This window comes from Metopolophium dirhodum, chromosome 8, assembly GCF_019925205.1.
Source record: "Metopolophium dirhodum isolate CAU chromosome 8, ASM1992520v1, whole genome shotgun sequence".
Lineage (NCBI taxonomy): Eukaryota > Metazoa > Arthropoda > Insecta > Hemiptera > Aphididae > Metopolophium > Metopolophium dirhodum.
Window position 1 is genome coordinate 6,968,608 of NC_083567.1, and position 27,103 is coordinate 6,995,710.

General features: G+C 30.1%; 1 protein-coding gene across 5 annotated transcripts in view; it reads left to right on the forward strand.

The window, feature by feature from the left end:
- The window catches only part of LOC132950287 (zinc finger protein rotund-like), a 162,575-nt gene that overhangs the window by 27,311 nt on the left and 108,161 nt on the right, over nucleotides 1-27,103 (forward strand). For 2 of the 5 annotated variants that reach the window (XM_061021648.1, XM_061021649.1), the window contains exon 1: nucleotides 14,652-16,810. The exons of 1 other annotated variant lie outside the window; for it this stretch is intronic. In XM_061021648.1, coding sequence (XP_060877631.1) covers nucleotides 16,049-16,810 — 762 coding nt within the window. In that variant the 5' untranslated portion in view covers nucleotides 14,652-16,048. Of the gene's footprint in view, nucleotides 1-14,648; nucleotides 16,811-27,103 lie in introns of those variants that run through there. 2 more of the 5 variants (XM_061021652.1, XM_061021651.1) reach the window with 2 other exon arrangements.

Below are 27,103 nucleotides of genomic sequence, written 5' to 3' on the forward strand. Positions count from 1 at the left end.
TATATGACGTAGGGATCTACATCGTACATAGTATTAATAATTAAAATATAAAAATATTATCACCATAACTTGGAAGTAACATGAGATTATCATAATTTGTATCTATTTAAACTATTTTTGATAATAACACACTAGTTTATTAATCTATTGAATTATATAAGACATAATATTATAATACCTACATATTATTATATAGGGTAACTAATAAATGTTGTTAAATAATGTTCCCGGGAACCTCCTAAGTGAAAAAGCGTAGTTTTCAGGAAACACGAAAAACGTTTTAAATAAAGAAATCACATACGAGTTATTTCATAAACGATTTATAGTTGGTAACACATAGGACAATTTTTTTCTACGGGGGGGGATAGCTGCACATAGGAGATATTTCATAAACGATTAGTAGGTACCACATAGGAGAATTTATTTATTATTTTTCATTAATTTTACGATGCAGATAGCACATAGGAGATTTTATCAATAAATAGCTAATTTTTTTCTGAATTCAGGGATACCAAAACCTCAAAATTATAAATTTGGCACATATGAGGTTTGTTTCCGTGAACGACGTAATGTATAACAGTATGTTTGGGTAGAATATGTTTATAAAAATATCATTATTATATTGTTAAAAAGTAACATGAAATATCTTAGTTGTACACTTGGATAATAATATATTTTATAATCAAATGAAAGTATGAAACATTCTTATTTTCGTAAATATTATTGCCAAATATAAATATTATTTTACATTTTTCAGTATAATATTATTATTGTATAATACAACAGTTTTGACCTCTAACGTAGTATACTCCAAATTCTAGTATGTCATTTTACCACGAGATGGCGCTGTACATCCATTGAAACATCTCTTCAGAGGTTGAACCCGAAAAGTTTATTTCATAATTTATTTAATCGCGACGTTTGTATTATTATTTTGATTCTAAGTATAACATTAAAATAAATTAAGAATAATTATCAAAATAGAAAAGTAATTAAAACGTTGATTTTTTTCTTCTATGTAGGTACCTATATACATTTTATACTGCTGATTGAATAAATGTAATTATATTTTGTAACATTAGAGTTATTTCAGTTATTTTAGAATCACTTTTAAAATAGGTATTAAAAAAAAAATCATTGTAAACGTAACATTATTATAAAAACTAGAAAATACATTTTTAAGTTTAACGCTTGACAATAATATGAATTTATTAAATACAATAAATTATCCATATTATAGACCATAGTGTCTCATAGGTGTTTGGCGTTTGCAGACCTATATAAGTATATTATTTATGTTACCTACAACACTGTTATTTTTATTATTATAGTGGCTTCAGCTTTAATTCGTATAATGATTAAGAAGATATGTTTTAATGTAAAAACCTTAATTTTAGTAGTTTTATAAGTTATAACTCATTTTTTTTTTAAATTAATAAAAGATAATATTTAAATGAAAATAGAAATTTTTAGAAATTAGTTTTACAATGGTAAATTATGTGTATTATTTTCGTAAAACAAATGCAGCGAAATCGCTTAAAATATTTTTATAGTCTCACAGATTGGAAATTTAACTCATACATAATATTATGTCTACCTTTTATATTGTAAAGGTTCACATATAAAAATTTAGTTTTATAAATATACTGACAAGTTTCTGGCGAATAGAACTACGAGATTCAGTATCTTTTTTGAATATAATGCAATTTTAAGACAACTTTCCACGAGGACCATCTACCTCACTTTTATTTATCGAGAAATCAAACTATGTTTTCTCTTTTTCTTTTATTTATTAGACTATATTTTCAAGATCTTTGAATTCATATTTATGGACTTATATATTTATAAGTGAGCTCTTTGAGGATACATCATATTTTCTATGAATTGCAGTTACATACAAACAAAATATGTCCTTAATCCAAAATATATATTATTTTCATAATATAACAATATTGAAGTTTATCACTAAAATAAAATTTTTCCAAAGAAACATGATATAGGTTATACATTTATGAATTATTTATAAAGTTTTGAAAAAATATAATTTACGAAAATGTATTTGCTGAGATGTATAAAAATATTAAGTTCATACAATTTGACGCATTAAACAATAATAGAATTTACTTATAACACTTTTGTGACACTTATGACTTGTAATTTACAAGTTTCACGAGGCACATTAAAAATTTAAGAAACCTCTCTAAAATCTTGATAATAGTTTTAAAACGTAATTTTTATAATTTTCTGAGCTGTTTTTCTTAACGTAAGGAAAAACTACAAACGCAGTCACGTAACATTTTTAACAAATTTCAGCAAACGTTATCCGATTGTGAATTTTGCATGCACATTTTTCTTGTTATATAATAAAATAATTGGACCACATTTTCTTTTAGCAAAACACTAATCACAACGATTAATAATCTCATCATATGATAGTATGACACCTACGATCAAATTTTACTAATGAGTTATGATATAATAATAAAATATGCATTAGTACCTATTGTTTACTTTCCTTGTACAATATAACTTATATGTTTATTCTATAATTTATAACCAATGTTAGTAGGTATATGCTTTATTTTAAAGTTTATACATTAATGACTTTTTATTTTATTTGATTGAATTCTGTTTATTTAATTTTCAAAAATATCGTGTGAAAATATGTACTTATGTATATTATAAATTGAATAAATAATAATAATACATTTACTTAATTTCTAACTAACGTGAGTCCTATACAATTAATTAAATTAATATTAACCATCGATAAATAAATGTTTTTTCTTTACATAAGTAGTGAGTACTTATTAGGAAACTGGTTTTACGAAATTGGTCGAATAACAGATATACTTAATAAGCGAGTAACTTTCTACATACTTTTCCCACGGAATTGAATATTTAAATGAATATCATTGAACAAACTTATGTAATTTATTGAATTAATAATTTATTTACAATAAAATAGTGAATATTGTCGAATCTAAGTACATATAATACACCTAATACTACCTACAAAATACTTAGTACCTATCTAATATTTTCATTTAAAATCATAACTTTTTCCTATAGACTGTTAACGATACATACCTACTATAATAATGATGATGGATCATGCTTCATAAAAAATATGAGATGAATGCCACACTGAGAATGGAAAGACGTCTGTAGGACAGTGAAAATATTATTATACCTATATATATCGTATACCTAACTACTATATCCCTTTTAGTAGATTGTATAACCGTTTACGTTATAATATATATTTTCTTACCGTTCAAACAAAACTTTATACTCGATGAGACATATATTACTACATTAGTGCATCATACACATTTTAAAATATATATTTTTTATGGTATACACATAAAAAAATCGATATACCTATTATATACGATATCTACGTATAAACTGTTTGTACTGTTATACGATACATAGATATACCTATGTAGGAATAATATACATTATACTATATAGTATTATAGTTTATGTATTTCTTAACTGTTTAAGTAATTTGCGTCTTGCGATTAGTAGATATATATTATAATATGTGTAAAATCGTTTGCAAAATCGTTAGGCCATTGCCTTACCGCTGCGGGAAAATGCAGCTATGCTATTAGAATATATTATATTGTAAAATGTATAGATACTGTCAAGTAAATATGTAATTTTCAATTATGAGTAGGTAAAAAAATCAAAAAAATCAAATTGACATTAAACTATATATTTTACTTATCGTATTATATAGGGTATAAATACATATATACCCGGTAACTATCCTCCTACTGCAGATCGCAGTGCTCCATATTATGGTTAGGACTTAGGAGACTAAAAACCCAAGTCCAGACACCTATGGGCATCCTGTGCTGCTGCAGTGCCGTATGAGTATAGGTATACCTACACGGAACGGTTCAGGATGATGCGATGCTGGTGCTGCTGCAGGACCGTCGACGTGCTGCAGCAGTGGAGGTAGTGATGCATGGTCGGGGTAAGGTGAGGGGCAGGTTGCATTTTAACCACTGCTGCCGTCCGTGGCAACCGACAGTGCCGGGGGGGTGTAGCGCGCAGGGGTGTTTCGAATTAACTGGTACCCACCCGGTGCCCTCCCCCCCCCCATGCAATCCGCCGCCGTGACGATATACCCATCCGCGCGCTGTGTGTATATATATATATATATATACACACGCGCGCGACCCTCCCCTAGTTCTGTCGGGCTTTCTGCCACCGCCACCAGCCCTCGCCGTCCACCCCAGTTGGATTTGGTGAAAAAAAAACGCGCAGGAATTTTTTTATCGATTCCACCGGGAAGCTTATTTTTCACTTTTTTTTTACCCCCTCCTCCCGCCACCACCGCAGTCTCGCTGCTTTCCACGACCCCCCCGACCCGGCGCCGGACGGGTTTTTTGCTATACCCCTAACCTCTCTTCATCCACCACATCGTGTCCAGACACCGCGATTTTTTTCCACACGGGACAGTTGGCCGTGGAGGGGCGGGGCCAGGGTGAAAAGCCCGCGAGTAGAGCGCGCCCCGGCGGCCAGTCGGCCAATCACCTATCAAAACAAGACCGGCTTTTTTACTCGGAGTTTATTTTTATTTTGTTTTATTTTATCTTTTTTTTTGTATTGCCCCAAGTCAGCGAGCTTTTTTTTATTAGTATTTTGACGGCCACATTTTTCGTCTGTTTGCCGTTCGCAACGCGCTTGTAAGCGTCAAGTATTTTTTAAATATAATTTTAATTAATTTGTGCATTTTACGTTTCATTAAATCATTGGCTATTTTCCACAGATTTTCTTCTATAGTTAATAAATTAGGTACATCGTGATCGAAATAAAAATGTATTTTAATATCTCAAAAGTGATAACAGTCGATTGTGTTTTCTTTTTAAATGTTGTGGGGTACGTTTTTAATATTTAAGTGATCCAGTAACAAAATTCGCAACTACGAATTCATTGAGAACTATTGTAAGTATCTTACGATAAAAATGTAAAAACAATCAACTGGTACCTATATGATTCTATGAACTTTCAAACTAAAGGTACATAAACACGTGTATGTTGTATATTTATATAGGTATTTACTTAATACAAAGTAACAATTTACACAAAGAAACTTTTTACAATAGTAATATAGTATAGTTGATAAATATAGTTTATTGAGTACTAGTAAAATAATATCGTTGATGTTGAAATATATTTAAAATATTATTCTTAATTTTTTTTTTATGTAAAATATTAGATGGAACGAATCCTATTTTCCAAATAAATAAGTTAAATTAATCAGCCAACAGTTTATACTGCTATAAAGTATAAGTTTAGTGTGCCTAAATATAAATTATAGATGTTTTAATTATATTAATCTCAGTATCCGCCAATACTATAATAAAATACGGCATAAAATATCATTAAATTGATTTTGGTTGGACAGTGCATTTCTATAATATTTTGCTAACAACAATGTAAACATTTAAAATATTCATTGTAAAAAAAACAACAACAAAAATAGAGCAGGTATAAATCTTTTGTGATCTTGTAAAGTAGGTAAGGATAACTGAAATCCTATCCAGCCGTGATTTAATATAATTTATAGCTAGTGATCGGGAACAAATCACTGGTTAAGCTTTTTGTTAAACGGACAATCTATGTCGTAATAATATAAACGAAAGTTAATAACTCGGAAACGTGAAAACAACTACCAATTATAATTGATGGAAAATTATATTCTATTGATCATTCAAAATGATAAGCGTCTATACATTTTAGATTCTGAGTGGAGCGATGTATGTATTGATTTTACAATGGTGTGTGTTTCTTTTTATTTATTTAATTATTTAATTAAATTTTTTTATTTTTGTGTCATCATATTTCGCGGCAGTAAAGCTGCTTCGATTTTCTTCAACAGTATCTTGTTTGGTGGGAAAGAGAATCTAGTTGGTACATTCGGGAGGTAAAAATTTAAAACTCCCAATAGTTTCCAAAATGCCGGGAAGAACCAAATAAAAATTAAGAAAAAACGGGAATTTTTATGCAAAATCTGTTTTTGATAAAATCGATTTTGGTTTTTGGTACTCTAGAACAAATGACAGTATAGATACATGATATTTTCACTGGTTGTTTATATTCGCATTTTCTATACACGATAACATTTTCAAAATATTTCGATTTGTTTTGAACTATTCACGGACATTTTCAGTTCAAATTTTTTTAGTTTTTTTCTATAAATATCTATAAAATTGTATTTGTTGGGTCAAAAAGCAGTTGAAAAATATTAAAAAATATACATTGGCGCGTTTTTTTTTTATAAACATTTAAAGTTTGAATGTTGATGAAATTTAAAAATTACTTATTAGTTAAATATTTATAAGATGTTCAACTTTTATAGATGAGGATTGAAAATTTAAAACAATGTTTCACGTAAGTAGTTAATTCTGTAACTAAAAAATCTAAAAATATACTTAAACACAGTTTTTTTATAGTTATTTTGAGTGTAAATTTGGATGAAATTACATATCAAATAACCAAGAATAACGATTTTAGTTATTTTTTTTGTAATTTTATAATATTAATTTAACTTATCGGCCACCATATCAATAATAAGTAATATCTAAGAATATAATATTATATAAAAATAATATAAAATATAAAATATCCTAGACCGACAAACCGTCTCCGCTAAGAACCGTTTTTCGTATACAATGATATTATATCATTGAATTCAAATTTAATACCATCCATTACAGTGACCCACTTGTAACCTACTGTACAGCAGAGCGACATCCACTTACCTGCTTTTTTCCTGGTATTTTACTGACTAACCTAACCTAACCTACCCCCCCCCCCCCCGCTTCGTTTAACAACTCATCACAACTTACTATTGACCATCCCTTAAATATTATGTATTTAAGTTTATAATTATTATAAATCATATAGTATAATATGTATATAGTATAATTATTAAATATTTTAAGGGCGTTAAATAGGAAACTTTGACGAGGTTGGTTGACGATTAGAAGTGCTTATAGCCACAATAAAATCATAATAGCTAGGACTCTAATGTAATTATTATATATTTAAGTATTTAAATATGTTGATTTTACGTGTGTTTATTGTAGAATGAGATAAACTGTAAATAAATATTTTATAAATTATATTTTATTAAATCAATAAATAGTATTTGTATTAAAATAATTAGTTATATGTTCAAAATTGGCCCTTTGATATTGTTGATTAGTTTTTGTTTACAAGTGATTGAACCAATTCTACTGTTAAAAAAACATATTATAAACAGAATATAAACCGCCAATACCCGCATTATAACTCATACTATGTTTACTGACATGTACCAAATTGGCTGTTTATGTCTGCACAATTTAAATGGGTGGTCATCAAGAAGACTGAATTTTAAAAACAACGTAATTGTTTACATTAAATCAAATTGTAATTTTCAAGAACAATAATGAATAATATTATATAGTTGAAAATATTTATATAAACAAATTCGAGTTTTGTAAATATATGGTTTTAATATGGTTATTATTATGTATATATTTTACTTAAAATATTATTTCTATGATTTTTTTCATAAAATACAACAAGCCCTTTTTTATTTAATGCTTGTTCTATAAAAAAAATAATTATTTAAATTTAACTACCATCTGCTCTCCGATTGTAACAATTATAACTATATGGTTAATATTTCGTTTCGGTTATAGTTGATATTACGTATGTTATGTAGGTCTATATAACAACTATATACGCGGACAAGATAGGTACTATCTAAGAGTCTACACTCTACACTCATCAATACAAAGTTTTACATTTTTTTTTTTATATAATTTGATGATATTACAACACATTATTTTTTTGATAAATTATATTTCTTAAAATGTTTTATCGTTATCATTTTTTCAGTTTTCACTATTTTAAAAACAACATACAACTTTATTTTATTTTGTATTCCGAAGCAGAATATATTTTTCAAATATTTTGACACAATAAAAATCGAATTTTGAATACCTATATAGTTAATTAGTTATAACTTATATAAGTGCCAAGTACAGTAACTATTTAATTAAGGTTAAATGAGTGGAGTACAGTAATCCTGAAAAATGTTTTCCACTTCTCCACTCATCAAAAACCTATAAAGTTATATGATATAACCAATTCAGGAATCGTTCGAAATTCTATTTTTATGCATTCAAGTAGGTATTCCGAAAATATATTCTGCTTAGGGTTAGGAACATTTAATTTAGCATGAATGTATTGCCATTCAAAAACGTAAAAACTTAAAAATTCATTACGATAACAATGTAGGTAGGTAAGTAATTTTAATATTGTGCATGACAAAATTACTTTATGGATAAAGTTGTTTACGATAATCCATGAAGAACCCTCCTTTTTTAGTTGTGTGGGATCGTAGCCCCCCCCCCTCACATTGATATTAATAATGTTATCCCCACCTGCAATTTTAATGGATTTCCGCCCATGTTTACGAATGTATAAAAAGTTTATAATTATAAACATATTCATTATTATTAAATGTTATAACTAAGATAAATAAACTTGAATAGCTTTTATTGTGAAGAATTTATAAATACAAGAATTCATTTTTGAGTTAAATTTATCAATTATAGTTATAAACAAATAAGAAAATTCCTACAAAATTCTACTCTACGAAATTTTTTTTACTTCCGGCAATTTCATGTATTTTACAATACCTATGTACAAAGTTAAAAAAATACAAATTTACATTATTTTGCAGATAATTCAAATTCAATATAAATTATAAATTAATTTAAATACATTGTGATAAATAAAATATATTATTCTATGAATTATGAAAGATTAGATTATTGTTATAATATTGTATCACCTATAAATACCAATAAAATAATTACTTTCTATACCTACTAATATGTTAAATTATTTTCTATGCATTGTTGGAATTTAGAGTATAGTTCAAAAAGATAATTGAACATATATTTTATCATAATATTAACGTGTTATAAAAATAATAAAATCTGAATAAAGCTGTAGATACATATTAGCGATCGTCTCCACAGGTTATCCACAATCTTTACTGAATAGAGAGTAATTAATTTAATTCTTCTGTCGTTGAAATTTTTCTTAACATTTGTCAATATTATCGGTTTGCTTTTTATTTTTAAAAGTATCCGTTTGCTCTGAATATATGTACTTTTGTACAATATTATTATATTATATTATTATGCACATGTTTTAAATTTGTCCTACATAATACATTTTATATTTCATAAGAAAATTCGACCTAGTCCGCTGCACAATTCAAATGTACGTTGTGTGTATAAACAAACATTGAAATAAACTCTGTATATATATGGGTGTGTAATAAGTATATACAATATACATATATATATTATATAAATATATATTTATGTATATACATATTTTATGAAAATACAGCAATTCTTGTTCAATGCGATTTCTGTGCAATAAAAGTAAACAGAGAGGAAACTGAACTGGCGCCTTTCGGGTGCATTCGAGACACCGCCGGGCGTCTTCTAGAAATGCATGTGAAAAAGGGTGGTGGTCGTTAAAACACGCCCTTGCAACCGGACGCTGCAAGTGACCCAGATCTCTTTGAAGCAAGTGCATCAATTAATATTAAATAATTTAATGATAATTAGTTTTTGAATGGAACTATATTCCACCTAAATCCACGACCTATGTCCTATAATTAAAGGCTTTTTAGTTATATATACATACCTACTACTTACTATTAATTTTTAAGATATTTTCTATTCAAATAAAACATGAAAATTATAGATCAAATAATAACGAGACTGCTACATTTTTACATCATATTTTATAGTACCGTTTTTTTTTTAAGTGTATAATCATTTGTTTTAGAATTGCAATGTTTATTTCTAGCTAACTTCTAGAAAACATTATTCTCAGTATAAGCGGTTTCAAATTAAAAATTTGTCATAGGTATAATTTAATGTTGTACACATTTACCAATTTACTATAATGTAAACATGCATATTGCATATATTATATACTATATAGTATACACAAATAACGATAGTAATATCTATATACAATTTTATTTTTATATCGATAAATGTAAAAACAATAATTGTTTTCTTAGTATTATGACAAAACTAATTATCATAGTTATTAGTCAACAATTATACAATTATTACAATTTGTATTGTTATTTTATTCACTTGGGCTCTTTTATTTTGCCTGCTGAAATTTGATCATTGGCGTTGATATGATTTTCGTATGGGGAACAATGATGGAAAGAATGGTGATAATAATTATTTTGTTCCTTTGAGTTACAAATGCTCAATAAATTATCAAATCTTTTGCAATGCTAATATTTGGCAGTTTAAAATTCAAAATTCAAAAAAAATAAAATAAACACTATATTTAACAATATTAAACATATATCTGAGAGAATATTTTAAAGGGGAGCCTTTCTTGTACACGCCCCTCATTATTGTTTGAATCCTAACTGGGTATATCGTATTAGACCAATTTTCTTCGTTTTTGCCGTCTATATTATAAAACAATTTTCTTGATTTCACCTGTCTACATAATATACCTATTATACAATTGTAAAGCTAAAACGTACAAGATAAAACTTCTGCTGTAAACACCTGCTGCTCCTGCTATAACGTTATTCCATTTCCTTTTAAAGCACTTTAAGACTGAAGGTCGGAAGGGGTGGGTAAACGCAGTTTCAATTTTTCTCCTTTCATGCCACCAACATAACACGTATGCTATGTTGTTCTTAAATTTCGTATAGTTCACCATTTGTAATATGCCACCGCATGGCTTTTGTTTTGTTTTTGTGCTTGGTGCTGGGAAATACTGGCAGCATTACTGTTCGGGGTAAAATGAAAACAATTTCCACTACCACCACCGACGAGTGTTTTGTTTTCCTCGACGACTTCCAATCGTGTTCCAAAGCATTCACAATATGACGAAATAAAATGAAAAAACAATATTTTCCCGAATACAAAATAATAATATCCTGATAAAAAAAAATAGAGAAAATGGTACGAACTTCAATTTTTCCAGGAAAAAGCACCTCCCACAGTGAGCAATTTGTGTACGAAAATAACATTTTCATACATGAACGAAATTGTCTTTTATAATATAACATCAAGCTTACTCCTGTTTAAAATTTATTCCTTTTAAATATGTAGTTTATTCTTACTTCGTAAAATTGTTATAAAATAAGGTAAATATAATCAGGTTTATTACTGTTCAGTCCTTATTTAAATAATGCTTTTTGAAAATCAGATATTATAATGTGTAACAATTGCACCTGTTAATAAATATTTTATATTCGGAATGGGATGAGGGATGTATTGGTTTTATAACGATTGTTTTTTACGGGGGGGTTTTTTTTTTTAAGCTTCGCTCTACAATAGCACGCTCGATAATTTGCGTCATTGGAAATTGAACACCAACTGTATTTCTAATTGGTTATTTTTGGAATTTCATTGTAATTTTAGAGCATACCTACCCTACTTCAAATTAATTTATAATTATAAAAATGTTTTTGACTGATATCGAGCATTTAATCAATCTCAATTCAAAATTGTTTTTCGGAATACAATGATTTATTACAAAACAATTTTATTTTTATGATATATGAAACAAAGTCTCAATATGCTATAATCTTGAATTCTTTGTGAATATTATTATTGAATGTTTTTTTGTTGACATAAAAAGGCATTTAATTTTTTTATTTTAAGTTATAGTATCATCGCAAAATCGCAACTTATTGATAAATTAGTATAATTTAACTTTTAACATCAAGATAATATAGTAATTTAATCCATATAATTTGAGTGGTATCCGGTCAATTCAGCGAAAGACATTTCGGCCAATGGATATTCGAGTACCAGGTACATTATCTTAGAATGCTAGATAGTTGATATATTATATAATTATTACCAATTTGTAAAAATAAAATATTATTATTAATAAATACAATTTTAATTATGCTTTCATACTTTAATTTTTTAAATTTTTAACACTTTCTTAAATATCTACGGATTGTTAAGTCGTATTTTTAACATTCATATTTTATTCTTTATTTTTCTAAATAATTATAACAGTATTTTTATTTTATAAAGTATAAAATACAAGCTATGTTTATTATTCTTACATCTTAACAATTAACAAGTTAAAGTAATACAAAACAGTTTTTTATATACTTAATAATATATTATATTTAATTGCATATTAAATTTATTACGAATCATAATTTGTTTCAAAGTGTTTACTTTAAACATTAAATTTATAACATTAACAACATTTTATTTAACTGTTTAACAATTATAAAAATAAAATAAAAAATTCTCTCTATACAGTGACTGTTCAAAGAAAAATTATTTTCTATTTGTATTTTGCTAATAGCACCCTTCATAAAAAGTGAAATGACGTATTTATGTTTTTTTTTTTGTAACTTCCTGCTATGACCCGTTTTCATACCTTCTTTTTAAATGAATTCCATGACAGGAATCTACCGCGACACCTTTGCGTGTGATTTGGGCGGAATAAATTGGCACCTCGGGCCCCAAATTAGCATAGCCCGCCTTCAATGTTTGTTTGTGTTATTGGAAACCCCCGGTATTTTTCGTACAAACAAGCCGTTTATATTTATGATTAGGCGTATGTTTTTTGTTTGTAATTTAAAATCATTTATTATTATTATGATAATCCCAAAAAGGGGTAACGAAAAAAAAAAACAAACTGTCTGTAAAAAAAAAAGTCTCTCCAAGAGACTTAATGTGTTTAGGAAAATGAAATAAAATTGAGAGGGGATCTGTGAGCGACGGATAGAGTGGGAAAAAAACTGAAGAGTTTTTCTTACACGCCCTCAGAGAAAAAAAAAGATAAAATAACAAGGCGGATGTGTTGGTCCCAAAGGGTGAATATTATACGAGTCAAACGATATTAAAATTTAAAGCTCTTTTTTACCGTCACAAATCTAAAAAATACATGATCATACTTATAAATGTGAGCTCTTGTATTTTTATTATTATTTTACTTTTCACGGGCTCTTGCGGTTGGGTTTATACCACCTACTTAAGCTTGTTAACAATAGTTGAATACATGTAATAAATTTTCGCCTCTAGCTCGTAAACCAATGAGTGACGGTACTTGGCCGACATTTAGAACGCGATATTCTATTCAGAAATTCTTATTATAATATTATACACTTTTTGTTTAGTATTCTACTTATTTTGATTATCTTGATTTTAACTGCCGAACTGCGTATATACTATATATAGTAGTAATTTTTTCAAAAGCTCTTTTATTTTATTCAAATTATTAGTATAAGTATTTCAGAGTAGGTAATTGTTTATTATATTTTTATCCGAAACTCGTAGGTACACGATTGTATTAAATTATTTATCGACCATGTCTATAATGATTGTGATTTTTTAACCACATAAAGCAATGACATACTTAATGCGAATTCGATACAAACTATTCTTAGAATTGACAAAATCATTATAATTAGTGAAAACTATATTAAATACCTACGTTAAAGTGATAAGTTAAGTAAAATGCAGGTTATTAGGTTTTAATTGGTTGTCAGACATAACCATATTAATTATAAGTTTATATTATACATTTTCACGGCATAATATGCTACTTTGTCCACTATTAGGCCATTAAAAATTATTTAATAATAAACTTGTTCTTTTCGAAATATTATTGGGCATACCTATGGTTTTTTTTTTGTATGTGTCTATTTCAATAACTTTATAACTATATACATATAGCCTATAGGTAATTTACTAATTTATTAGTAATTTATGAACTGATGTTAAAACAGCCAATATATTATTTAATACATAATACATGAAACATTGTCAATCAAAAATGAAAATCAAATTTTGGATTTATGGCAAATATATATTACAATAAAACTTTGTATAATTTTAGGCAGGAATAGCAAGTGGATGTCAGCGCATTATTTGTTTGCTCTCTCTACAATCCACGCTTGACTTAGCAAATGTGCATTCAGCAGAACCAATCTTATGTTGTTCACTTTATTATTATTTGAACAAATTGACCAAATATCAGTGTTGAAGCTGTAAGAACATTATCTGTGTACAACGTTGATAATTTTTACGAAACTAAAATTTGTCTGCCATTTATGAACATATTTTAAGTGTGTTTAAATATCTTAGATATATAGGTACTCAGAACTTGCATACAAATTGAAATGTTGTAAAAAATCCAACTTATAAACTCAGATAATGATTTCAACTTAAAGTTTGATGCTAAGTCGATTCAGTCTAATATTACAGCTAATAACACGAGTTGGTTCGCACGTACATTATTGCCATGTTGCACGTGGGACAGATAGAAAAAAAAAATTTTGCGCCTAGTGATCGACACATTTATTCCATTTCAACCACAAAATACATATTATCTATTTGGGAGCAATTAGCATAAAATATATTGCCTAAGCTTATAGATTATAACCATGAATTTTTAAAAACGTTAAATATTACTGCAAAGTTAAAACTATAGTAAAATATATCAATTAAATATTATCTACAGCCATCTATTTTTATAACAATATATACACACAAAGTGATAATTTAAATAAATGTCTATTCTAACTATCAATTATTTTTTGATGGATCAATTTTTCCGTATGGAGTCAGTTTGTGCGCTTCGTAGTTTTCATAATCGTTCGTGTTCACTGCACAATATAATATAAGATAATAATAATCTAAAAGGGATCTTCAGCCGTTATGATGAGGAGGATTTTCAAAGGGCGTTATTAAGTAGGTATTTTATATAATATTAAAGTGATTTAATATGCATTAAACTTTAAGTTGTTAGATTTAACATTTCTCGATTCTAGAAGTAGGTAAGTAATAAAATCGTTTTATTTTTACAAAATAATCTTATGACCACTTCAATTAGGAACGTGCTCGTTACCACCTCTTCCACCCTTATCACGACGTCCTGCTTATCGCCCGTCATCGTCAACGACCAAAGCGGTAAAATGGTTTGGCATCGGTTCATTGCGTGCTCGACTTTCCACGCTCTTTTGTGTCTACCCTGACCCTCAGTTGTGTTTGTTTTTTTCTTGTCTGTTTTCTGTATATATCGTTTAATATTCATAGTCAAATTATTATTGCATATACATATATATATATATAATATTATATATCTCTAACACACACGCGCGTGTGGAGCTAGTAGGATGCACAACCCGAAAAAGAAGAAAATACACCCTGACAAAAAAAAAAAAAACAAAAAAAAATGGGATAAAAAAATAAAAATAAAATAAAAAGGAAACGAGAAAAAAGAACAGAAAGAACGCGTCCTCGGAAAAAAGGGAAAATACAATAAGTGTACAAGGGCGAAAAAAATATATATAATAAAAAGTTGAGGGGGGACGATGGGGTGTGCGTGCGAGGGTGGGTTGATGGCGGGTAGACGTTATGTACCCCTTCCACTGCGTCCTAAACTCGTACGATGTTTCCATTTTCCTTTGCCTTCCCCTCTCCGCGACCCACCTTTATTCAATACTCCCTCTCTCTCAGTCCGTCTCTCACACCCTCTCTCTCAATCCCTCTCGCTCTCTCTGTTTCCCTCTTTTTCACTAACTCTGCCGTCTCGCGCTCGCTCTCATATTGCACCTCCCCGACGTCGTCGCGACGATGCCCACCCCTGTTCCTTTTCTTCGTCCCGAGGTTTTTTTTTCTTTTTGTCTTGCATGTATCTCATGTGTGTGTGTGTGCGCTCGCCGCGGACGATTTTTTTCCCCTTCTCAGTTTTCCGGCATCGTTCGTTCTGTACGGTTTTCCCGAGCGCGAGACATTTTCCACACACATAAAAAACTCAACATACACACAACGACGCTCACAATATTTCACATAATACACGAACAATCGCGGTGAACGGACCCGTACCGCTCGTGCACTCGCCGATACGTCATTGAAGCGCGCGAGCCACCGCCGTCACATCAGTACATATTAATATTGTTTCCGTTGTCGCCACGCCGGCAGCCACTGCTATGACGACACGGCAGCGAAACGAGCAGCGGCCTGACGACGACGACGACGATGACGGCGGCGGCGACGGTGACGATGACGATGCGGTTTCGCGGTCGCCGCCGCCACCACCGCCACCACCACCACCACCGCTATCACCAGAACCGCCACCGCCGCCGCCACCACTGCCGGCGCCGCGATCCCCGCCGTCACCGGCTCCACCGTCCCCGCCACCGACCGTACGACCGACACCGGAAGACTTGGCGGCTGGAGGGTCTGTCGCGTCCGCAGCCGTGGCCGCTGCGGCTGCCAAGTTGCGGCCGGCTGAGTCGCTGATGCTGAGCCCGTCGCTGTACTACAAACGTTTGTTGGCCGCAAACGTGGCCGCCACTTTTGGCAAAGCCGTCAAGGCGCACCACCAACAACAGCAGCACCACCAACAGCTGCAGCAGCAACAGTTACAATTGCACCCCCACGTCCATCACGGCGTCGGTGGCCATCACCACGTCACCGCGCTGCACAATGCACACGGATTGCACTTGCAGGCGGCCGCGGGTCACCATCACCAACATCAACTCGTGGGCCATCTCCAGCCGCAGCAACAGCAACCGTCCGTCGCCACTGCCGCATCCGCCGGTGATAGATCCGCTGGCGCCTGCACGTCCGGCGATGACGACGAAGACGACGGTGACGACGACGACGACGACGATGACGACGACGATTGCGACGACGAGGACGACGACGCGGACAGCGGCGGACATCATCACAAAATCGGCGGCGTGGAGGTGACGAGCGCGCGCGACGTGTTTCCCGACAGGACATGTGGGTGGGTGGTTGAGCGGGTGACGGGTGTACGGTCGTAATTACTGCGCCGCACGAGACGGGGTGGTGTGCGGTGGCGGCCGTTTTTGGCGCGATTCTCAAACCACCACCGCCGCCTCCAACGCCACAGACGGCGCGCACGTGTTATTTAACTTTTCATTACCAACGGCGCCGCCGCCACCACCGCCGACGTTAGGGCGAAACGCTGCACCTTATACCGCCGAGACCGCCGAGCGCGTAATCATTACACAGTAATCTCCATCATCCCCTATTATGTCTCACCGCGCTCCTCTCGCCACTAGTACATACTTAATAAAAACACCACTGAACTACATAACGTTATCGCCGTTTGTATAAGTCGGCGTACCTCCTCTCGCCCTCACTCTCACCGACCGCCCTCGCGGCTTTTTCTTTCCTGCATTATATACATTATTATAATATACTATATAGGTAAGTGCTATATATACATATGTACCGCCGAATTCCACAAGTATCTGCATAACTCTTATATTATTGTAAAAGATAACTGCAGCGGAATTATGGCGTCCCGAATATAATGTAGCATCCTAACACACACCTATAATGGTTCAAGAATTGACGTTTTTGATTGATTAATTTTTTTTACACGGCAACTTCAACTTTTAAATCATAACAATATATATAAGTCAGTCTTAGAAAATAGCGAATAAACATATTAACAATATTATTATAATAAACACTGAACTCGTAATAAATACAGTGTACCTCTAGTAATATTATTTTTTATTATGCTTTCGATAATTTTCAAAAGTTAAAAAATGCATTTGTTATGGAACAAAGTAATGACGTTACATAAAAACGTATATTAATGATATACACATACCAACCCAGACTAATCAGTAAAAAGCATATAAAATTGTGTACAATAAATAAAAAAATGAATTTATAATGTTTTATCAACACTTTGATGTACATAATATCTACAGAGTGCCTACCCATAGAATGAACAGCCATATCCCACTAGCTTTTATTCTTGTAATTCGTCTAATTTCCCATCTCTAGTGAGGTCTAGGATTTGCGTCTAATATTTCAGTTAGCTATCGTGCTAATGCGCTTTGTTCTATTTGTGTTAAAATTCGTAAGACGCCTTCGGGATTAAGTTCTGATAAATAATAATCGTTGAAAAGAGTATTTCAAATAGGTGCCTATACCTTTATATTTTGTACGGCCCGCAATCGGGATGTAAAAATTGAAAAAAGGGCGCTTTGGACATCGTCGGACTTTTACCCTCAGCTGCGATAATACAAGTGTCATTATATTATGTTTACGGTATTAAACGTTAGGTATTGTTTTTTTTTTTCTAATTGTCATTTTCGTTCACCCGCCGAGAGGAAAATATATTAAATATCCAATCGCCGACAAGGGACGCGTGTTGCTTCTAATAACGTAAAAAAATTACGGTTTTTTAATTTTTAAGTCACGGATTACAAGTTTTTTTCGACGACTGTCGATATGTCACCTTTCTAAACCGCAAAACTCGTTCTCGGTCGATACGCGTACATCATATAGACATATATTATGCATACAAACTATGCTGTACGTGTGCATGGTTAGGTTTTCAGTTGTTTTCAGCACGAGTGGGAAAAATATTTTTTTGTTTTTCACAGTGGTTACGAAAAACAATATTACTATTCACCGAACATAACGTTACAATGCGCCAGGTTATTCGATTACTTCGATCGCGCATAATATAGTACCTATCTAATATTATTTCAATAAATTGTTAGGCCGTTAGGCGTTTACACTTTTGAATTTAAAAACGGCGGTCACTTGTGTACCGCTCTGCTCTAGTCTCTAGATATTAGGTGTAGTGTGGGTCACTGCAACGGATGTGTTAAATTTGATTATATTATTATATCACTATTCACGAAAAACGATTTTAAGCGAAGACGGTAGCCTATATTCCTAAATTTATTAGGTATATGATATTTTTATATTGGTATTAAAGTAATTTATTTTACCAATAGTAATAGGTACATTAGGTTGAATTAATTTTTACCGTAAACATTGAGTTTGAATTGTCATTGTGTCTATAAAATAAAATAATCTACATTAAATATGTCCACGAAAAATATTTTTTAATTACAACAAAATTAAATTAAATTTGCAATCCTAAGCTACAAAAATTGAATATTTTATAAATTTTTAGCTAAAAAATTGTTGTGCAAATTATAACGATTTTGTTAAAATGTAAACTTCAAATGCTTATAAAAAAAAGTAATACTTTTAAATTGCTATAATAACAACTTACGAGGAACTTTGTATTAAATTGTCAAGATTTGTTCCCCAATGAAAAATTTCCATCGACATTTGTAGAAAAATAAAAATTTCAAAATAAAAATTCTAAAAAAGAGTCAAAATATAATATGTAAAATTATAAAATAAACATATTTTGGTGAAAATTTTAAATATCTATTGTTAGTGGTTTTCAATTATCAAAAATCGATTAAGGAGAAATTTTACGCGTGATCTAATGTCAAAAAAAAATTGAACTTCATACGCTCATAAAAAATTAATATGAGTTTTTGATAAACTTTTAGATTCTGAGCGGAGCGATAAATGTATTGATTTTTCAATCTATTGTGTTTTTATTATAATTTTTTTTTTTTTATTAGATTTTAAGGATTTGACGACTGAGGTCATTAACCTGTAAGGTTGGTAGGGTTAGTGCAGTAGGGTTGGGACTGTTGGTACGGTCGGTTAGGAACGTGTGTATGTGTGACAAGGTTTTTGCGCACAATGAACCCAGTTGGTCACCCATCCGAGAACGAGTGGCAGCGGCCGTTGCTTACTCCTTATCACGTCGCGTGATTGATTTCAGCCACTGCGCCGAGCCGAGTGATTTTTTTGTTTGTGTCTATGTATCTATCACTTATCGTGTATAAAAGTGGTTGAAATATTGCTTCGATTTTCAACTTCAGTATTATTATTATATAAATCATATACAAATTTAAGAATATCGAATTTGTCGTAATTTAAAAATATTATTCGTGGGCATATTATTATATTGAACCTATAGTCTATACACACACAATGAAATTTAAAAATGCTAATAATTCAACCTATAGTGTTACTGAGGTAGTAAAGTCTATAACAGTAAAATAAATAAATTTTAACAGCAATAACACCATAAATATACTTATTAATATAGGCTGACAGACTATCTTCGCCTATATATGACTTTTTGTTTAGGTACTACAATAATTGTATATCACTGAGTTTAAATTTAATCCATCCATTACAGTGACCACTTCAGACACCTACCGTACAAATGAGTGGTACCCATTTGGTCATATTTTTTTTTTATTTTGGTAAAGAAACTTACATGGAACCTTGTATTACATTATCAAGGCTTTTGACTGCGCGAACGAACATTTTATCATCGACATTTAAAGAATAAAAAACTATAAAAAAAAAAACGAAAATTTCAATTATCAAACGTCAATAAAAAAATATAAATAGCGTCAAGATATTTTAAAAATTTTATCATGTGCAGAAAATGCTAATATAAATATTTGGTGAAAAATTCAAACATCTACGGTTATTCGTTTTTGAGTTATAATACATAAAAAAAACACATATTGTAAAATCAATATTTTCATCGTTCCACTAGATTACTCAGAATCTAAAATAACTTAAGTTTATTATTGTAATGACTGATAAGTTTATTATTTTATGTATTATCGAATAAAAAAAATAATTAACTTTTTTCATTTAGAGATTTTAGGTCAATATATTTGATTGTTTTATGGTAATTATTAGAGCAACCTTAAAACACACGAAGACAAAATAATCGTGACATCATTTACATAATAGTGATGCGTAGTATTCCGAAATTATAAGCCTGCAAAAAATATATAATTGTGCAACTATGCACTAAACTATTAGATTAATAGAATTTACACTAACATTATACTAACAATAATTAATAATAAAAAATAAAACAAATTGTATTACTAGTTGCATGTATTTAAGTAGACATAACAGTATTTTCCATTTAAAATCATTTAGGCATTATTCTAAACTGTTTATTTATATTTTGAGTGGTTTTGATTGAATCTAATATGAATGCTAAAAAATATTAATAAAACACACAATTATTTTATTTTAGTGTGATTTTTTCTTCGAGTTTCATTTCATTGCTAACTAAAAAAAACTATTTACATTATACAGATGAATAAATATGTTTAAAATTTAGAAACATCGGTCGCTATTGCAGTATGATATTTATCAATAATTTATGAAAAGCTCCATAAAGAAATATATTTTGATAATTTACCATTAATTCCGAGGTCTTTTAGACAGTTGTTGGGACGTTTATTATAAATATTTATTCAATTTTTATCACTTCATTAACATCAAAAATATCTAAAACTTTTGTTAAAAATGTCATTAAACAAAAAGCTTCAAATAAAATATTTATATAATATTTATGCATTGTTTTTAAATGTATGCTGGAAATTTGTATATACCTACTCATAAACATCTCTAACGTCTCGCAGTTTAATATACTTATATAAAAAATATATAGAAAATTATTATGTCTTATTTTGTTTTTAATCTATACTTTATACCTTATTACCATATTTAACTGTATAATATTTATTATTTATCTTTAAACTCCAATTATTGTATAACATAATGCCTGAAAGATGTGCTGTGTCACTATAAGCCACCTGTTAGACAGGTCCACTTTTGATTTTTTTTTTTTAATAAAAGTTGTTTCCTATCTCTCTCTCTCTCTCTCTTTCTCTCTCTCTCTCTCGTTTATAAAAGACTAAGCTCCATTTACTGGTTACAGCCTTAAAGGTTAACGTTTGATTTTTATAGTTGAAAAAAAAATACGGTGCTAGTATCGAAGTCTGATAAACTTTGAGATTGTTGTATTTACTCAGATATTCAATCCCCAACGGCAGGGTAGTAAATTTCTCCATCATAATAATATGGTTCTAATATACTCGAAACCATATTACGGAGGTACCAGCTAACAAATTCCGTGATTTTACTACTGTATCTTAGTTCTTTACTGAAACAACATGTGAGAATTACATTCATATTCTACTCCACACGTGTAATAAGTAAATTTTTGTCAGCCCTTTTTCCCCTAATTTCATCAGACAATGTTTCGTTTGGCCTCGTTTCTCTTTCAACGACTTCTCATTGTTCTCGTTCGGCAAACAATAATTAGTCCGTATATTATACTGTTTATTCATTATAATAATATTATTTATCATGCGAGTTCCATAAGGTTGAACCGAGTTTTAATTCCAAACAATACAATGTGTTTCTGGTACAATGTCGTTTATTGATTCCGAAAGTCGGTTGGAAAAAAAATTGTTTTAAATAAAAATTAACCGTGAAACTGTTTGATATGTGTGCTCCTCGTGTCCCAAGACTGATAATATATACTTGTGCATTATGATATTTATGTGCACTGCGCACGGCGTATAGTTTTCATTTCCAAGGCCGATAACAATATATTAATCGTGAAAAAAAAAATTATAAGAAGGGCACACGAGCGTCTGTACTCGTGTGGATTGCCGTTTGTTCGCGTAATCGCGAGTGGCTCTTTTTTTGACGGGATCACCACATAATATGTATGATATAATTGCGCATTAAATAACATTTTTAAAACAGTCGGCTCTTTATTTACATATTTCACTTCCAGAAAGTCATCGACCCGCGCGTGTACACAAAATCGTATTCAAAATGATATATCATTATGTCTTTCGTGTATAATTCTGTCGCGTATGAAAATTCTTTCATTGTGTGACATCTATTCAGAAATAATTCATTAGACTGACATTTTTTTTATCGAAATATCCAGTCAAAAATCTAATCGAAATAAGTAACACAATAAATATAATAATAATATATACAGTGGGGACGAGGTGGCCGAGTGGTCTAACGCGACGGATTCGGCACAGCCGGTCCGAGTTCGATCCTCGACCACTGGGCGGCATTTTTCTCCGTGCAAGTCACGGTGTCCGGAGAACAAGTGCCGCCATCCCCCCACCCCGGGGCACGGCAGAAACCTACGGGTGCCCCATTAGAAATTCTGCCAAACACAACACACACGTGTACCAACCTACCCAATATAAAACCTACCAAACCTTCCAAATATAAAAACCTACAGTGTCCTCCCCACACCCAATGGCCTATGTTGCCGCGGGTTACCCAATAAAAAAAAAAAAAAAAAAAAAAAAATATATACAGTATATTATGTACTATACATGCATTATATTGTCTATATTATGTTGATTTTAACTTACCATTATTCATTAATATAACTTATAAGTAACAATGATACACATTTAAACAATCGTGGACTATTTATAAAACAATCACAAGATAATATTATTTATTTACGTAATAGATTATATTATACGATTTATACGTAACAGCTGAGAACACGCCACAACGTGGTTACATTTTCGATTGTATTTGTTTTCATTGTATTTCATATTGACACACTGTGATAAACAAAATAAAACACAGTATAGATATAGGTACCATCAATATTGTATTTTATAGTAATATAGTTTGTGTACCCTTTTAACACTTTATCGTTCTGATATTGAAATATGAAATTACTTCTATAAAATCTACAACATTATTTTAATTGTACGATAATAGTAAATAGAATCTGTACCTATACATAGTACTATTATAGTACTTACCTACACGGTACAATTTAACGTAGGTATCACTAATAATTAATATCATTACTAAGTCACTGAATTACACACCAAATTGTGTACGTCCCAATACGTACCTATTTCCTAATTCTTATAGCCTATTATTATTTATTTGGTTGTTGAAGTTTAGTTAGTACCTAATCAAGATGTAATGGATGTTTGATCAACACATAGATATTATTTAAAAAGAATTTTGTACTGATGATTTTTTTGAAATGTTTCTTCTTTTATTAATATCATACTTACACGAAATACTTGTACAATCGTGCCTATGTCTGATTATACAACATAATACATTATTATAACATCTTTGAGGGTGTATCCAAACTGAACTGCATAGGTAGAAATATATTCGACTGACGTCATACATCAAACATATATATTAATACAATTATGGAAAATTATATACAATTCAGAGATATATAATATAATATAATATTGTATATCTGTTATGAGTCCTAACTAAATTACTATCTCCATTCAAAAGAATCGGTACAGTGTTATTAGATGATAAGATGAAAACGTTTGTCCGGCCCTTTAGAAGTTTCGTGTTATACGGAAACGACCAAAAGTCATAACTTACAAACTAGGTCAAAGTCCTTAACGTTAAACCCGTTTTATTTGAAACTTTTGTAGGAAATGACCATGTGTCGCTTTTTATTAAGAAAAATACAAAAGTCAAACGTTCCACCAATATGTTCGGATTAAATTTTAAAATTGTATCATAGGTATTTAGGTTTTTATAATAATATATAGTAATTGTATAGCATATAGTATAATAATAGGAATACGAACTATAAAATTATTGACGAATCAAAGGAACGATCAAAGTTTTTTGAAAAAATGGTTGTGCTTTATATACAGACTGCAGCTTAAAATGTATGGGCGTTTCAGTAAAATTTGACGGTCAATTTTTTTTTTATATTTTGTTCATCCTTTGTATTTACACTTTTTTATAATATATTAAATGCGGGACCCGTATAATACGACGTGATAACAACGTAAAATAATTTTTTTATATAATCAACTTTCATACCTTTCCTCCTTTGACATTTTAATATTGCGGTAACTATTGTATAAACTAATATGGCGTTTTTTAATTTTCATAATGATTTTTTAGAAATTAAAATTTTACAAAATGCAGTTGATTTTAAACGAGTAATAATATACTATCAATGTTATTGTCTTAAGTATTTAACAGTATAGTATTTACTATACTATTCAAAACCGAGACAGATAATACATTATTTAGGTATATACATGAACATAAATTTGCTTAGAAAGTAAAATTATTTTATAAACGATGCTAACTCGACGTTTCAGCATCTACACGTGTTGAACAACATATATATAGGCTATTTTTTTTTCCAAACATAAGCTTATATTATATTCTAACGAGACGTACGCGCGTGTCCATTTGACATGAGAAATAAATATTCAATAATAATGTCGTGTCAAGTAATCGACGAATTCCTTAAATGAAAACGAATACAATTTTAAGAACATTAGAGTCTAATTGTTCCGATTGTTGAAACATGAAACTATAATAAATGTTTATGTATATATATTATAACTAGTAAATATGAGATCAAAGCATTTATATTATTAAGTATTTAACACATACATAACGCCTTCGTGGTATAGGAGATTCATTTTAGGTTTTATAACATATAATGTGGCCACAAAGTCATTTGAAAAATGATAATAATCGAAAGTTGAAATAGTAAATTACGATGTTGTTTTAAATACACTGTCTCTACGTGTTTAAAAAATAAAATAATATATAAATACAAAGTTGTAAAACTTGTATAGGGTTTATTATGTTAATATATTGATTGACATGGTTGTATAAATTATTTCAATAAATATTTTTTTTTCAAAACTAAGTGAACCTAAGTACTATTAAGTCTTAAGGAATATTCATAATTAATAAAGCTACACATTTAGGACTTCGCTATTTACTCAGGTTACGCAGTCATTGAATATAATATACTTTTATTTAATTGGTAATATAATTAGTCGGCCGAGGGCGTAACTATATACACTATAAGATATTTATATATTTTTTTAAATTTAACATTTTTTTTAAAAATTAATTTGTATATTAATATTGACATTAGATATATTACGATTAGAAGTTTATGAAAATATATACTATTACATAAATTTATTTTTTGGAATTGTTGATTTTACTATACATATATATACCTACCATGATTGGTAATGATGTATACCCAATACCCATACATAAAAAAATGTTTTTTACTTTGATAAAATAAATTGTTTTAGTCAAGAATAAAATATACTCTATGATTTTGGTTTATAAAAACTATACATTTACTCGGGTTCTTCAAATTTCTTACCTTTCTTACGGGCCGCAATCGTGGGGTATAATATGCGACACAGGAAAAAAGGTCACTTTGGGCCGCAATTAGGCGGGCGTCACTGTTTTCGGCTAAAACATACTGTTATTTTTACAATTATAACAACTGAACTTAACAATTTTTATATTTAATTAAATATGATTGTACCCAAAAATGTGATTTTTTGATAAACATTGTTACCTACAACTGAGTGAAAAAATAATAAAATAAAACAATTGGCAATAAAATGGTTTAACATATTATTAGCTTAAATTCAAATAAACTAACAATTAATTTTTGTTTGAAAAATGTTACTATTTTTATTATATACCTTTACTCTTCAATATAAGTTTAATTTCGTTCATAGTTGGTTATATTTTACTATCATAATTATTATTATATACCTTCTTATTACCTATATGTATTATATAACTATATTCATTTTTATTCGATTAATGTATGTAATAACATTGATTATAAATACTAATATAATATAATCAATTGTAATAAAAATATGTTATAACAGTTTATTGCCAATTGTTTTATTTTTTCAGTTTTTTTACAGTTGTAGGTAATAATGTTTAAAAAAAATCACATTTTTGGATACAATCATATTTAATTAAATATAAAAATCGTTAAGTTCAGTTGTTGTAATTGTAAATTTTAAAGAAAACTGTAAACTGGCCGAAAAGTGACACTGGCCGAAAAAGGAAGGGTACATTTTGGCTGAATTAGGCGACACCCTATTAACAATTTACAACAATATAACTACCTATATGTATAGTTAACTCGCGGGTATCCGTGGGTGTCGCCTGATAAACTATATACATTGCCGATTGGAAGTTATTAATTATTATTGTAAATTGTTGATGTAAGATTAAATTATGAACGAAAAATGAACAGGCCTAGTACGAGAGCGTTTCGCACATCTATTAAATCCGTTACTGTACGGTATTATGGTGGCTCGTGGATGATGTAAAAAATGGGCGACGTTGTGAATTTTAAATAATATTATATGGTCCTAGATATGCTATGCAGCTATATCGAAAATGGAAAACGTTAACGTTGTAACACGCGATTTATGTAGTAAAATATAGGGAGGAATTGTATGCGCGCCGGAGCAAACATAACTCGTCTGCGTTATTGCATAAATATT